The following is a 15219-nucleotide window of genomic DNA, read 5'->3' as shown; positions in this document are numbered from 1 at the left end:
TTTTACTAAACACCAGACGTTCCAAACAAACATTTCAGCAGCGCGCAGATGAAGCGCGTGCCCGAGCCGGCACCGCAGCAGCAGCAGCAGCAGCAGCGACAGTTCATAAACCAGCTCCTACCGGCTGCCTCCTCGGTTTCTTTTAGATTGTCCTCTGCACCACCGATCTACTCCATACAGCAGTCCGTTTAAAGTGCAGCGCTTATGCCCGCTGCTCTCCAGTGCGCGCTCTGACAGACCTGCACCAGGTGCGCCTGATGAGACACCTCCTGCCCTTCCGGGTAGACGCTGTTAACAGCTGATTCCTCGTTTATTTACAGATTTATATTACATATTAAACAATCTAATCAAGATTTAGTATATTTGTCTAGTCATTATTGTAACATATTATTTGTTTATTGATCTGTTTATTTATTAATGTATTCATTCATTCATTCATTTATTAATTTATTCATTTATTCTGCATAGCAGCATACGTTTTATTCTTACTAACTAGATACTTATTTTTCATAAACTCACCTAGGATGGAGTTGTAGATTTTATTTATGGTCATTCTATTATATTAAAGCCTAGTTAATTATGCTTAGTTCATTTTTCTACTGTTATTTATTCTATTTTTACAGTTTGACTTGACAGCTGTTAAAAGCAGAAAGGTGTAAAAATCGAATTGGATGCTCAGGAATGCGTTAGTCATGAAAAGAGTTTACTCACACCATTTGACTTTGACTGGTGAGAATACATATTCCAGTGACCAACGACACCCTGGATCTGTTTGTGATTTGTGAGAAACTGCAGCAGCATTGATCCTGCGAGGTCACTGTTCCCAGAGTGACATTAGAAGCCCCACAGCAGGGATACAGAAGTCTAACTCTCATGCATTGTGCAGTGCTTCATCCTGCACAGGCCAAGGTCAACTCCAAAGGCTTATTATGTTTGGTTGTGAACTGGTGTAAGGAGACTTTCACTGATTTTTGACAGCACACTGACAGAAAAAGCTGTTAAAACAAATTTTACAGAGCTGATAAAATTGATATAGAGAATAATTGTGCAAATTAAATTTATTTTGGTCCACCTTCAAGACATATCTGTCTAATCGGTGGCTACATTCTGTAATTTGTTCACTACTTCTTGTTATCCAAGGTGGCAGAAGGCTAGGCTAGTTAGAACAACTGTCCCTTTCTTGAGCAACATTACTGCTAGATGATCCTGGGTCACTGAAAAGATAATGCTGGCTCTGAACAATGAAGATTCCAAGCCATTTAGCTTATAGTCCATTAACCAGCTCTTTACTCCTGCAGGGTGGGGGTTTGCTCATCCAATCAACACGCATTATAAAAGGCTGATGAGTATAGCCACTAGAGAGTGGTATGGTGATCCAGGCTATTACTTCATGCCATAAAGTGCTTGCATAACTAAAGTAACCATATCTGCATCCTTGGCACAAAAATGAAGTTCCCACTGGTTGTTTGCCCTTTGTCCTAGGTTCTCTAATTATTCGGATACAGCTGAGGGAGGATTGTTCCTGGAAATGCATCTTGGAAGTAAAGCATGAAGTTGCAAGTATGAGTCAACACCTCTCTATATGAGGCTGTGGATCTGGAAATCACAAGACTGCTACCTCTTGGCTGTGAGCTGGTTACCGCCTTGGGTAAAGAATCTCTCAGGGACTTGTTCAATCTTAATGACAATGAATGTATGGAAGCACCATCAGCAGCAATGTGGGCATCGTACACATCGTTTGGTGTGAAGATGGAGCTGTCGAATTACAATACAAGTTACTAGGATGAGTGTCCCCATCAGGAAGGTGCTTACTGAGATGACTCCTAAGCATTATCCACACGCATTTGTAAATCTCATTTTAAAAAAGAGTGGGGAATCTGAGATGTCGGGTCAGGATCCCTGCAGTGTGGGAGTTTTGCTCACGCCAAGAGTGTACAGCAAGAGTGAATTAAAAATACATTAAAGACAAACAACTTTTGGTGAGATTTTTTTTAAATGGTGTGGCATTCAGACTCAGAGGAGGTCAAAGTATTTGGCAGAGGGTGGCAGTTATAACAGTTTATTACCTGTCTTTCCTACTGATCAACTGGTCGTGTCATCCACTGGATTCTGATTGGTCAAAACCCCTTTACAACCCCTTGACAATGGTTAGCAACTTCCACTAACATGAGCAACAGTCATGTCAAATCAATCCGCAGAAAAAAGTTCCAGCATATTTTGTATCTGCTTGTTGACACCATAGACTGTAAGGTGAGTTAAAACCATATATTTTCATTTGTATCAAAACAATGTGGCAGGCTACAGACATATTCATATGGGACCCTGTCCACAAATATTAGCAACAGCAGCAGAGCCCGTGAGTGCAACTTTGAGTTACCAGTCGCTTCACAAAAATGTAAACCATAAGTGGTGTTAATAGTTGTGACATTTGCCCGTTTATTTTTAAAGATGTGTGAACCACAGAGCTCAGAGAAGAAGGAAAGCTGAATGAGGACAGTTTCATGTTAAACCCACCGCAGCAGGGAGATAAGAATCCATCGCCATGGAACACTGACTGACGTGGAATCTCTGGCACGATTTTTTAAAACTGTTACATCAATAAGATAATCTTTTCATCACGTTTTTTTTGCGAATGTATTTGTATCCTAAATTAGCTGCCAGATTGCCTAGCAGCAGCAAGAATGCACGTGCCGTGGCATCTAACTTTAGCAAACATAACCACAAAAAATGAGTGAAAGAGGGTTTAATGGCTGTTTTGTTTGGCAAAATGAAGATGTAGGTACACCTTTTTTCTGCTATTCTTCAGAGCTGTGCTCCTGTATAGTGTTGATAATCAGGCTTATAAGACGAGTGACGAGTGAGATGATGTTGGTTAATGAATCAGGCAGATAGATGAGGATGTGCACTCTAAACACATAGAGGAAGAAGCGTTGTAGGAATTTAGCTTAATGCATTTGGTCTTTGGTGTCTAAGTACTTTGGCCTAAATTGTTCTCAGTCCTGCGGTGTTCAAGTGAGCGTTTGTGCTTTGAGACAGTGAAATTCTTGTTTGCACGTGCATTGAAAGGTTACACTGTCTTTGTTTGTGCTGAAAATGTCAAAATGATTGTCTGTGGTGCTGAGGCAGAGCAGATTGACAGCTGTCAGTCAAAGGGAGCGAGGGGGGAGAGAGATGCACAGTGTAAACGTCTGATTTTACTTCTCTTTAGTTAATTTGATCAACACTGTGCCTCATGCTCTAGGACTAAAAGTTACAAATTAAGCACTGCCTGTGAATCACCTTTCAACACTGGTGACTATAATAAGCCTTCTTCTGGGTTCTTTCTCACTACATGTCTTTTTCCTCTGCTTCCAATTAAGCCACAATTCTTCCTCCAAGACCTTACCGACTTCTGGTGGTTCCAGCTCAGCTCGCTCAATCAAGTCTTGATGTGCTTTTGTAGCATAATTTAAAGAAGCATGTCCAGATCATAATATCAGAGATTAACCTGAAAGCTAAGCTGTTTCAAATCAATACAAAGCTGCATCACACTTCAATATAAAAACATTTTAGAATGAATATTGACAGTAGCTCCTCACAAACACAAAGACAGCTGAATGATCGCATATTCACACTGATTAGCTGATAAACCTGCAAACACCCCGTCCGTGTGAGGCAGCCTCGATCTTAAAAGATGATTCCTGATGCTGGTGGTGAGCAGATTTGTGGATGTAGCAGGGTAATGGTGGGCAGCGGATGGCTGGTGGCAGACATGGGGCTTGAAAGGCCCGTCTTTGGTATGGAAATGTTGGCTGCAGAGAGCAGATATGTTAAAATATCTGACTTTCACATGGAATGCCAAAGGCTATTTGGACATCTGCTGTGTGCTGTGCAGCTATCCAGCCTTCCTTAAACACTCGGGAAATCAACATGCACACATTTTTTCTGGCAAAACACGCATGGCTCTGTGGTTGACACACACAGTTGGTGTATTTAAAGGAAGGGTGTACCACAAAGAAAACCTGGTCAAGTATGAAGAGTCCCTGATTGATTTAGTTTTTGCTCCCTCTAATAGTTGGACAATTACAGCTGATGAGATGTCATGTGGAGACATCGCGTTGTCTCCAGCGTGGACTGTAAATATCAGGTGTCCACCCCTTTTAGATTTAAAGACAGATGTTGTCCTACTGTGCTGACATTTGACAATCATACAGGCAGGAATCCATCAGTCAAGAGGCAGAGAGTCCTGCTTCAACACTGACAGGAGGCTTAATAGACCAGAATCCAATGCAGCAGGCAGGAGACGTGTCGTGTTTGACGCCCGCACTATCCTTACAGCTCTCACTCCGATCCACCTACAAGAATAACCCAAAGCTGATCAGGAATTCAGTGCAGCCATATGTACACTGTGGGGCATCTGAGGACACAGAAAAAGAACTGCATGAGCCGGACTGCTTTGTTTTTACTTAAGGTCAGTTAGGAACAACGCAGAGAAATGCTCGTTATCCATGGGCAGAAAGAAGGGAGCAAAGTGTTTGTCAACAATTAAATTCCTGTTAAAAAATATGTCCAAAAACAATATAAAAAATACAACAAAGAATATCAGCCTCTCATACCTTGAAGGAATAGTTCAATATTTTAGGAAATGCACTCATTTGGAATCCAAGAGAAAACAAAGCGGCTAAAATGCATTTAAAACAGCTACACCAAAGCTCACTAATTAACACATCATGTCTCACACCATGCTTCACTTTATTTAGCCTGGAGCAGTTGCCAGGTAATCAGGAGAGAGGCCAAGAGGTCACCTCACTGTTAGTTCCTCTTTAATGAAAATCCCAGACGATTCTTAAATAGGTGTTCTATTAATAACAAGCTTAAAAAACAGATTTAATTCTTAGTGGAATATGAAATGCAGGATGTTTTCTCAGTGCTGAGGACGAAAGAGGAAGTTCTGTGAGGTAAAGAAAGCATGGTCATTCTCGTGGTCATTACAATCAAACTTGATCTGGAGGCACAAAACATTTTTATCATGTGGGATGTTTTATTCTGCTGTTGTCCACACATCATTTACACCAAGTGTAATAAAATACCTCCCTCTTGTGTTTGACATTCGTATTGCATGGGCAGGGGGGAAAAGGTGTCAATGTGTTTGTGTGTGTGCATCACCAGTTGCTCAATATAAGTAATGCAACGTTTTAGTTTAAGTCATTGTCTTACTTCTTTTTATCTTGGGCAGCAAGTTTGGCCGTCTAGTTAAGTTGTGCCCTCTCTACAGAGACTGAGTCCTGATGCAGGCGGCCTAGGTTAAGTTCCAGCCTGCACCCCCTTTCCCCACTCTTTCACTCCTGTGTCCCGCTCTTTCCACTTTCCTGTCCTTTAAGAATAAAGGCATAAAAGCCCAAGCATTTTTGAAATCTTATTGTTTTAAAAGTAAACTTATGTTTTACCTTTTTAACCTGGGTTTTAAATTTAGACACTTCAAATTTCTTTTTAACTCATTACTACAATAGTTTTGTTTCAGTACCATCTTCATTGTTTATGGTATTCTATATCATTTTATATGTTGTTTTGATTTTATTTATTTATTTTCTGCGATTATCTGATTTTATTTTAATTATTTTATTGTAATGATTTTTTATTTTTCTGGTATTTATCTTTTTTTATTGTTTTTATTGTATTTATGTCTTTTCTTCCTGCAGTGGTCAGACTATATAACCAACAATATAGATATATATATGTTGTAGATATGCTTATTTTTTACCTCTTTAATTTTAATTGCTAATAACTTTTTAATAATTGTTACTTGATAGGCTTTTGTTTGCTTTATATATTTTTATTTGCAGTCTACTTTGCTACTGTGACACTTCAATTTCCCCATTGCGGGACGAGTAAAGGGCTTTTTTATCTTATCTTAATAATTATATTCTTATTCTTAAGTATTTCATATAACTTTCCTCAATCTTGTTTTTAGCCTTGTTTCATTTTACCTATCATGCTTCAGTGTATGAAAGGTGGTCCTTTTGATAATTCAACTTTGCGTGTTTAGGGGTTAAGTGAAGGTTAGTGTTCTGTTCGGGGGTCAGCGGTAGAGTCCGTCATCCCTCATTTGGATGGTTCTGAGTTCTGCTGTTCACATGCAAGAATATTCTTGGTCAAGACACTGATCCCTAAACAGCCCTGGTCTTTGTTCCAGTGGTGTGTAAATGGATTAGTTCATACTAATGGGCACTTTGCATATGAGCCTCTGCTATCAGTGTGTACATATGATGTGAATGGGTGAATGTGACATGTAATATGCCCCATATACAGTTTAATTCTCAGCAGCTTTGAACATTGCAGTCCCCTTGGAGAACTGATGACATCATTATTAAATGTCTCAGCTCTGAAAATCAAATTTTCCTTCAAACAAAGGTCCATAATGATTGAGTTTAAAAGGCATCAAAGTTTAGACAACACCATTGATAGATAGGCAGTTATCATGATGACCTGTAATTCACCATCATATCCAGCAGATGGTGCTATATGAACAATCAAAGGAGAGCGTGGTCTCATACTGCTTCACCCTGTGCCTGATCCTTCACCTTTTTGTGTGTGTTTGCATGGAGGGTCTGCCACAGTGAGTGTCCCTGAGAATGGAGAGCATTAGCACAGACATCAACTGCTTTTATCAAGATGAGAGAGATACAATCATACTTTGGAAAAACACCTAAAGTTAAGAACATATTCAGGATCTAATGACGTGCAACCATGGTGGCCTGTGGAGCTTCTGTTTCCGCAGGACTCAGTGGAGCTTGTCCCATAGCTTGCAGCTCTTTGATTGAAGGGTGCTCCCTTCATCTGACACCTTTAAAAACAGTTAAACATTGGTTAAAAAATAACCAGTCATGCACTCATGAATAATCTGCTTTCTCACTTGATAACTGTTCCCGGGGGCTTTGGCCTCACCTTCCATCCTGTTTTTATAATGTCACAAACGTTTTGTATGTAAAATCTGTTTGTAAGTCTGTTCGTGTAGTGTCCTGTTAACTGTTTTGTGACATCCTGTAGTTTTAAAACTTGTTGTTTTATGTTTTATGTGAGTACCTGCCTTAGGACTACGGATGAAATTTAGCTATAGTGCTAATTTCGGCACATTTATATTGAGGCACACTGTTGAAATGTTGATTAATGTGCATTGTCTTAATAAAATAAACTCAAATTTAATTTAATCTGTAAGCATGACTTCGAGCAGAGTTCACTCTGTAGTGGAGTGGAAGTGAGGAGGGACCAGTTTGAGAAAGCCTCACTGTCCGTAGTACGTTTGCCCCTTCCATCTGTCACATCATGGTTCCCCATGCCATGTTTCTCAACTTTGCTGTGGAAGACATGGAACAGACTTCAAATCTAGACCAGACAAAGGCAACTTTCAGAGGCAGAAGACGCCCAGCTTTAATGATAGTTCAACAATAGAGCTAGTAAGATAATTTTTAGATACAAGCACCAAGATTTCGCACACAGAAGTTTACACTCATTCTTCAAGCAATAAATAAAAAACTGGTATTCAGTGAAGCAGAAAAAATACATAGCAGATATGAGAGGAGACTTGTGACAGAAGAAGCTGAAGATTGATATCAGAGACAATGCAGATATACACCACAGCACACCTGATGCAAACCAGAGCACTTTATTTTTGTCCCTTTAAATCGCAAACCAGAAGCTAAAACAGTATAAGATGTACATAGTGAGATACAGCAACACAAGCTGTTCCTGATGTCACACTGAGAAAGACACCTTCAAGAGAAGGGGGAACACAAGTGTAGCAAAGGTTAATCAGCAAGACTAATATCCATCCTTGTCCTTTTAAGAAAATAGAACTATGTATTCTGAAGGTTCATTCTAGTCCACACAAGACAAACACACTCCTGCACAATCATCAAGGTTTCAGGGCAAACCCTTCACACTGCTTTGAATTTCCTTGGTAAAACAAAAGCTCCTCTCTGTTGTCCAGGACGGATGTGAGGAGAATCTTTGAGGATACAATAAAGAGAAGTCAGACAAGTGGAAGTGAGTCACTCCGTGTGCTCAACTTAAACTGCCATTGGAGCGATACTCAGCACTCTGAACACACCTCAGTCTGCCTGGGGAACACTAACACCGCAGGTTATCCACTGAAGAGTTTTGGACCATTGACAAAATAAAGTCTACTATGTGGAGAGTACATTTATAAGAGCATTTTTTTGTTGCAAACATTACCTTAAAGTGGTCTGGTGGAAAACGCAGGCGTTACTTTACTCATTCAAGTCTTAAAATGCTGTGCGATGGCACTTTTCTGGATGTCTAGTTGGAGGTCAGGGGTCCCCATGATGAACTACTGATAGAATTAAAGCTGCTACATGTAATCTTTGTATTCAGAAATAACAACCGGGAACAGTATTGCAGCTTAAATTGGTTAGGAAGCATTCCAAATTCCAACTTTTAAGGGATTCCCGTGCCTTTACATTGTTGCATAAATGCAATGCAAGGATAAAAGGGATGCCTAAACAAGGATCAGCAGATGTTTATGAATCCTGTTTCAGAGTACCAATTAGACAAAGATCCAACTCTGCTTGTGCTTACATTGCGCATTTGATCAAAATTGCATCACACATTTTCTCCAGGCCTAAAACCAAGGTAAGCCTAAAGCTTGGTGAATACTTCTGCATCGACTCTAGACCGCAGCGCCCCAACACGTCCACATGGCTCAGCAATTCGTTTCTGGTCCTTCTATGTTTCCTGCTTGCTTTTTCACAGCGATTGCGAGCAAAATATATTAATTCAGAGCCGATACGTGTTGCTGTTGATCATACAGCAACGATTACAGGGAAGAATAGAGGGGAGGTCGGGGGAAATGAAATGTAAAGTCAGTGTACAGTGATTCCTGAAGTGTTGTATATGCAGGAAATACAACACAGCCCAGCAGACCAATCACAGAGCTTGTGGTCCACGTTGTTTTTATGCGCTGTTTATGTTACAGTTATGAGGAGGTGGGGAGGCTATGGCGTTGATTCAACGCAGAAGTATAAACCTGGCATCAGAAGGTTTCAGTTAGGTCCTCAGGGTTAATTTTTTAACTAGACAAAGCTCACCATGACCACTGAAAAACAACCATTCTTGTTTTCATAATTCTTACAGTAAATTTTGTTTGATGGGCGGAGTGTTCCTTTAAAAAGTTTTTCTTTAGACAAGAGGGGGGGGCAGCGAGTCAATGTGACCTGTTTGACATCACTTCCTGTAGCTTCAAGCACATGAGCTGCAATGCAAACCAAAAAGTAAGGCTTGCAATGATATCAATAGGATTAGCACATGAAACATCTTATTGCCTAACATATTGAAGTTCTGCTAAAACTATCAGTCTGTTTCTTTTTCTTCATGGCGCTTCTTTAAAGTTTTTCACAGCACAGCATTTCATGTAGAGAGCTGAAAGGAGGAGAGCTAGTTTCGCAGTCCTTCGTGTGACCTTTGTATATATATGTGTGTGTGTGTGTTTTTTCTAAAAGTCTTTTAGGAGGTCCAGCGCCACCAGGCCACCTTCATGCGGTCCCAGACGGCGTCTATAGAGTCAAAAGCAGGGCGCACATCCAGGATGGAGAACTGGTAGGTGTCTTTGTTGATTTCCCCGTCGTAGTAATCGATGATGTAGCGCACCTCCTTCCCACAGCGGTCAATGATCCAGTCGTGGCGGTCGAACGGCAGCTCATAGCTGAGGGACAAGACAAGTGAAGAGGTTCATATTTTCAATTTGAGCTGGTATGTGGTTCTTGAAAGCAGCAATAAACATACTAGTTAAACTTTCACTGGTTGTAAAAACACTGGGATGACATCATGGTTGATGATTATACGTAAAACAAAGGGCTCCATCACTATGCTTGATGTTGATCACATCAGATTGAATGGTATCTGCCGGTCTGAATGACAACTGTCTTTGGATGTGGGTAGAGCTGGGCGATATTGGAAAAGATGCTATCACGACAACATTTTTCATACCAGTCGATATCGATAATTTTCACAATAAATATCAAACCATTATTTAATTTAAATTTAAAGGTAGATTTTTGCCCCTGAATGAAAGTTGAAGACAGTTTGTTAGCTTGTATCTGGATTAAGGTTTCTGAGAAGCTTCTTAAATCCACCCTTTTTAATGGTGCTAACATGAAGAAGGTCTTTTGTGTAAGATGAGATTTTTGTGAAGTTTAGTTTGTAAATTATAATTTTTTCAGATAATTTCCATCATTTATTTCAAATTTACACCATAGATATATCAAATTGTGTACAGTGTATCAGTTTATAGACTGTTATTTTGAGTTTTGCACTCCCCATTAAGATTCAAGGGGGTTAAGGGTTACGGGCAGAGTGATATTGTTTCCCACAGTGCAGTGAAAGCATCACGGTCATTCAGTTTTAAGTTGTACTACAGACACGGTGGACATTAACCATGTTGGAAATGCACAGCAGAAGTTTTCTCTTTGCTCTTCCTTTACCCACATCCTGTAAGTAAATGTAATGAACTGTATTAAGTCAATAGTTAACGCAGAGTCAGCACAGTGTCAGACCAAAGACAGCTTTGAGCTGGTAGGTTTTGAGTTTTCTTCAGTGTCGCTGTTGCTCGTTTCAGCTGTGTTTACATTCCGTTCCAAACGTCTTTAAGCCCCGCCTACCTCTCCCCCTGTGACATGGCGTCTTCTTCTTCTGTCTAATGTTGGGTGGCAACTAGCGTCTAAGGCACATTAGCTCTCTTTCCAGTGGCTTTGGGGTGTTATTACAGGTTTAAATATATATAATTTTTTTATCTAACATTTGTTATATTTATGTTGAGAAAAATTACATCACAATAATTCTCTTTATGGATTTATCGCCCAGCCCTAGATGTAGGTGATCTTTTATGCTGTGTATGAAAATATGAAGAAGCTCACCCCATCCAGTTGCGGAAGCGAGCCCTGGGTGAGAACTCTTTGGCTTTACCACCGAACCTCTTCAGAGTCGGTCCACACGGACATTCCCTTCAAGGAAGAACACAAATATATTAACCCCTGATGCTTCTATGAACATAATGGTCATAAAAGATTGATTTTTGTGTGTATTTTTTGTTGTTAGAGATGATCATAGGGTCCACTCACTGTGCATGCATGGCCTCCCATTTCAGGATCTCATCCCAGGCCTGATCGTTGTTCTTGTTGTGGATTTTGATGATGTTGGTCATATCGTGAGCACCGAGGTCGTCCTCCCGCCAGCGCCACCTGCAGCACAGACAAGAGAATTAAAGAACATCTGCAGGTTCTCGGACTCTAGTCAGCTCTGCTAAATTTGCCGTGTTTGTGAGGTTTCTGGTTGTGAACAGGCCCCAAAAGGAAAGGTTTTTTTAGATTCTAGAATTCAAGGTTTTAAGAGGATGTTGCACACTTGGAAACCAAAAGATTTGGTGCTACGTTGCTGCAGAAGTCCAAGAACAAACTTGCAACTAAGACGTCTGTGTATGCACTCACCCTTTCCGCAGCATGGCGTTCCAGAACATCTGCTCAGACGGGTAAACCCAGTTCTTTTCTGTGTTGTGACGAGGGATGTTTGACTCCTCTCGGTTTACAGACAGGTCAAAAGGTTGGTCAGGAGCCGGCTTTTGGTTTGGAGGCGGCATCTGTACAAACACAGGTGGTAAAAAAAAAAGAAAAGAAGTTCAACAACGTGATCTACAATTTGGTTCTTCTTACTGCACTCCTCCTCTTCTTTTGCCTACCATGTTTGAAGGGTCAATGTCACTGTTCATGCCCGCTGCAGCTTTCATTGGACACTCCACAAACTCATAGGCTCGATCCTGGTGAGCTGGACCTGCTTCTGCTTTGTGCATCGGACACTCTGACGGAGGAGACACTGAAGGAAACAAGAACACATGGAGTCTTACTAACTCTCATAGAACAACAACATGAACCTTGACAGGAGATGCATTCGTTACAGATTTAAAAGCATGGCACTGATCTTTTAAGCGTTACCTTTCACAGGCTGAGCTTGATGCATGGGACACTCTGAAGGTGGAGACACTAAGAGATGAAGAAGCACATTACAATATGTCAACACAGACTTAACCATTTAAAAAATACATGATATCATAGCATATAGCAAAATAATAGAATGTGTCATCCAGTAGTACCTTTAACAGGTTGGGCCTCTTGGTGCATGGGGCAGCCCTGAGGGGGGGTGGCCATCATGGCTTCTGCTCTGACTGTAGGAGCAGCCGGTGTGGACAAGGAGGCTCCCATCCTGTCCTGTTTTGAGACACACAACATACGGAGAGTCAGAGACATGAAAATAAGAACACCTTATTAAACCTTTGTCTCCCCAAGAAGTTTGGATGCAGAGTAAAATGTGATTATTTCCAACCCCACCTCTAACTGAAAACAGCACAATGACAAGATACCAGATGTAACGAATTTAGAATTTGATGTCAGTTAACCATTTTTAAAAGTAGGGAGGTGTGCTTAGACAATAAACTGAGTTTGAGCCGCCTCTACTTCATGATGAGACTGAGGTCCTTTAACATCTGCAGGCAGTGCCGAGGATGTTGTACGAGTTTGATGTGGTGTGCTCGGGCAGCAGGTTAAGGGGATTGGATACCAACAGACTTAACAACCTGATCCACGAGGCCAGTGGGACTCTGTCTAAGTACCACCCCGCTCCACAACGTCCTTGTAAAACACAGGAGCACAATGAGTGCTTGACTCATATCCCTTAAATGCACCACAGACGACACAGGAAGTCTTTCTCGTCTGTGGTAATGAAGCTTCATAACTCAAACCTCTTGGTGTCAGGCACTCTGTTGAGCCCTGGACTTGTTTCCTTATTTGAAACTTCTCTGTATTATTGCCTTTCTGATTTATATGTAATATGATGTATATTTTATCCCCATTTCTATTAACATGCCTATACTCTAACTTCTATATGTGTATAAGAGCAACTGTGATGACAGGATTTCCCTGAGTGATGCAGTATTTCTGATTCTGATTATCAGGATGATGGTATCCCACAGAGGCTGCATCTTTCTGAAGCAAACATGAGGGGAGTTCACCTCTGGTGTCACTCGGGACAGACCCTTGATATGTTGTCTCAGTGCTATTTTCAACTACAGGGTTTCAATGTTTCATAAACTCATCACATTGTGTTCCTGTAGATATTTCACACAGCATCCCAACCTCTTTGGAGACGGGGTGTTAGTGTTCAGCTCTTCAGACATCCACGAAGACTGATGTAGATCTGCTTGACTGCATTGAATAAGACTGTTACCTAAGGTCAGAGATCTACATAAAGATTGCATTTATAAAGAAGAAAAGGGGTGTTTGTATGTAAACATGACACCTGTCAATCACAGCCTAGAGCCAAGGGGCTAGAGATGTGACGTTTGTGCTAGAGTCTGTCTTTTAAACGGCTCTTCTAAGTGAACGATGAGAACCGATTCGCAGTTGCGAGCCGTTCATCTGGGAGCCATTTTTATATGCAGATTGCCTCCACGTCTTTAGTTTACACTGATTGTCTACGCTTTTTTATTGTTTACATTGTTTTGATGTGGATTTGAATCAAGAAGCTGAGCTCCTGTTTGTAAAGTAGTTCAGATGTAGAAACACCAGGTGGGGTAGTACAATTTAGCATTCACATTTTTATAATGTCTTTATTTCATTCTAGTTGTATTTATAATTTTTTATATACATATATATGTATTCTTATTTATTACTTTTATATTTTTTCTGTATTGTTAAAATGTACTTGTGTAGCCTGCATAGTTTTTATAGTGCCTCAAAGTTTTTTGGGTGAGGGAAAATTCAAAATAGTGATCTCACTGTCTAAGCATGGGGATATGGCACTATCTTATGGAATGTTTACAATGCCAAATGAAATAATAATCAATATTTCAGAATAATTCCCATCAATAGAGTATATATAGTGGTGGGATGTGTGAGTTTGAATTATTCTGATCCAAATATCATGTATCTTGTAACTGCTACCAGTGATTGTTTCCTTGATAAAAACGAGTTACCCCTGGTTGACTTCTAAAAAATAAATAAATAACAATGAGCCAAAGAGCCAGTCTTTTGAACGGCTCTTTGAAAGGAACGGCTCCTCAAGATCCGGTTCCCTTCAAAGAGCCATAAATCACATCTCTAAAGTGACTTAACACAAGGCAAACAGAAATACTGAAACATGTCATAACACAGTATGTGTGTAAAAGCAGACAAAGGACTTAATGTCATAACAGTGAATGCGTGATTCGACAGTTTACTTATAAATAGGTGGTTAAGTGTGAACATCTCGTCGTGGTGTCTCTCACTGTCCTTGTCTAACCTCATGTTTACTGATGGCTGTAACATAACTGAGCGACACCTAGCTAACTTAGCAACGCTAGTGGCTAACAGCCTGTTAACCGTTCTGCGAACCCCGAACCCTCCCAACGTGATATCCTTAAGTTGGACTAATTGAGTATTCAACCACTGCTCACCAGTCTGCTAACCATGATGGGTTGATTCTGGAACTTTCTGCCCTTCTCTGCATTAGCCAGACCACCTAGTGTCTAAGCTAACGCTAGCTGGTGTGATGAATACCTCTGTAGGATGAAGAATGTAAAGTCCTTTCGAAGTCATATGTCAACAACACATTCGAGCAGTCTCTTCTGGTGTCTCCCTCATCACAAAGTCTACAGTCAGAAACATATTGAGAGTTAGACAAACTCACCTTTGAGAGAAGTCAGCTGAGAAGTGTTATGTGTCCGCCGGTTGCTATCCCAATGTCAACGTGCAGGACAGACGCTGTTACGCAGAAGAAGTTGCACAACTCAGCCGTACGTGCGCCGTGATGTCATCACGTCCTCACACTAGGATTACGTCAAAACCCCTATTCGATAAGACATTGCCCCAGCTTCTTTCATTGTTTAGGGATTTTCATTTAATTCCACAAAGTATGATCTGATGTTTCTGAATATGATGCAAAAACAGATAACTCTGTCTTTATGAATTTTCAAAAAACTCTTTTCTTTTTAATGTACATGTTTAATAAAGTTACCTTTTTTTTAGTAATGTCATTTTGAGTCAAAGCCACCCCACTTCAGTTGATTGATAATACCTAAAGCTAGTAATAGGAAAAATATGTTTTTTGAAACATTTGAAAAAAAATTTAAATGTCAGTTATCTGTTTCTGCAAATGAACACTTCATATGTATGTATATATATATATAAGTGAGCTTGCACA

At 40.4% G+C, this 15219-nt stretch overlaps 1 protein-coding gene across 1 annotated transcript; it reads right to left on the bottom strand.

Moving 5' to 3' along the window:
• Nucleotides 1-7623: 7623 nt before the first annotated feature.
• Nucleotides 7624-14830, bottom strand: LOC117828920 (cytochrome c-type heme lyase). The gene is made up of 8 exons (XM_034706322.1): nt 14707-14830; nt 12137-12251; nt 11979-12026; nt 11726-11859; nt 11478-11626; nt 11112-11231; nt 10908-10994; nt 7624-9697 (listed from the first exon to the last, which is right to left on the bottom strand). The coding sequence occupies exons 2-8, from the start codon at nt 12243-12245 to the stop codon at nt 9499-9501; spliced, it is 846 nt and encodes a 281-aa protein (XP_034562213.1). The 5' UTR covers nt 12246-12251; nt 14707-14830; the 3' UTR covers nt 7624-9498.
• Between the last annotated feature and the right edge of the window lie 389 nt (nt 14831-15219).

The sequence above is a fragment of the Notolabrus celidotus genome, chromosome 17, assembly GCF_009762535.1.
Source record: "Notolabrus celidotus isolate fNotCel1 chromosome 17, fNotCel1.pri, whole genome shotgun sequence".
NCBI lineage: Eukaryota > Metazoa > Chordata > Actinopteri > Labriformes > Labridae > Notolabrus > Notolabrus celidotus.
This window is presented reverse-complemented; position numbering and strand designations above follow the sequence as displayed.

Bases quoted from the DNA above. Each gene is read 5' to 3' on its own strand.
- LOC117828920 (XM_034706322.1), bottom strand. From the start codon at position 12,245: ATGGGAGCCTCCTTGTCCACACCGGCTGCTCCTACAGTCAGAGCAGAA. The intron at 11,627-11,725 runs GTAGGCAAAAGA...GTGTTTGTACAG, and splicing joins ACATTGACCCTTCAAACATG to ATGCCGCCTCCAAACCAAAA. The intron at 9,698-10,907 runs GTGAGCTTCTTC...CTTGTCCCTCAG, and splicing joins CGCTTCCGCAACTGGATGGG to CTATGAGCTGCCGTTCGACC.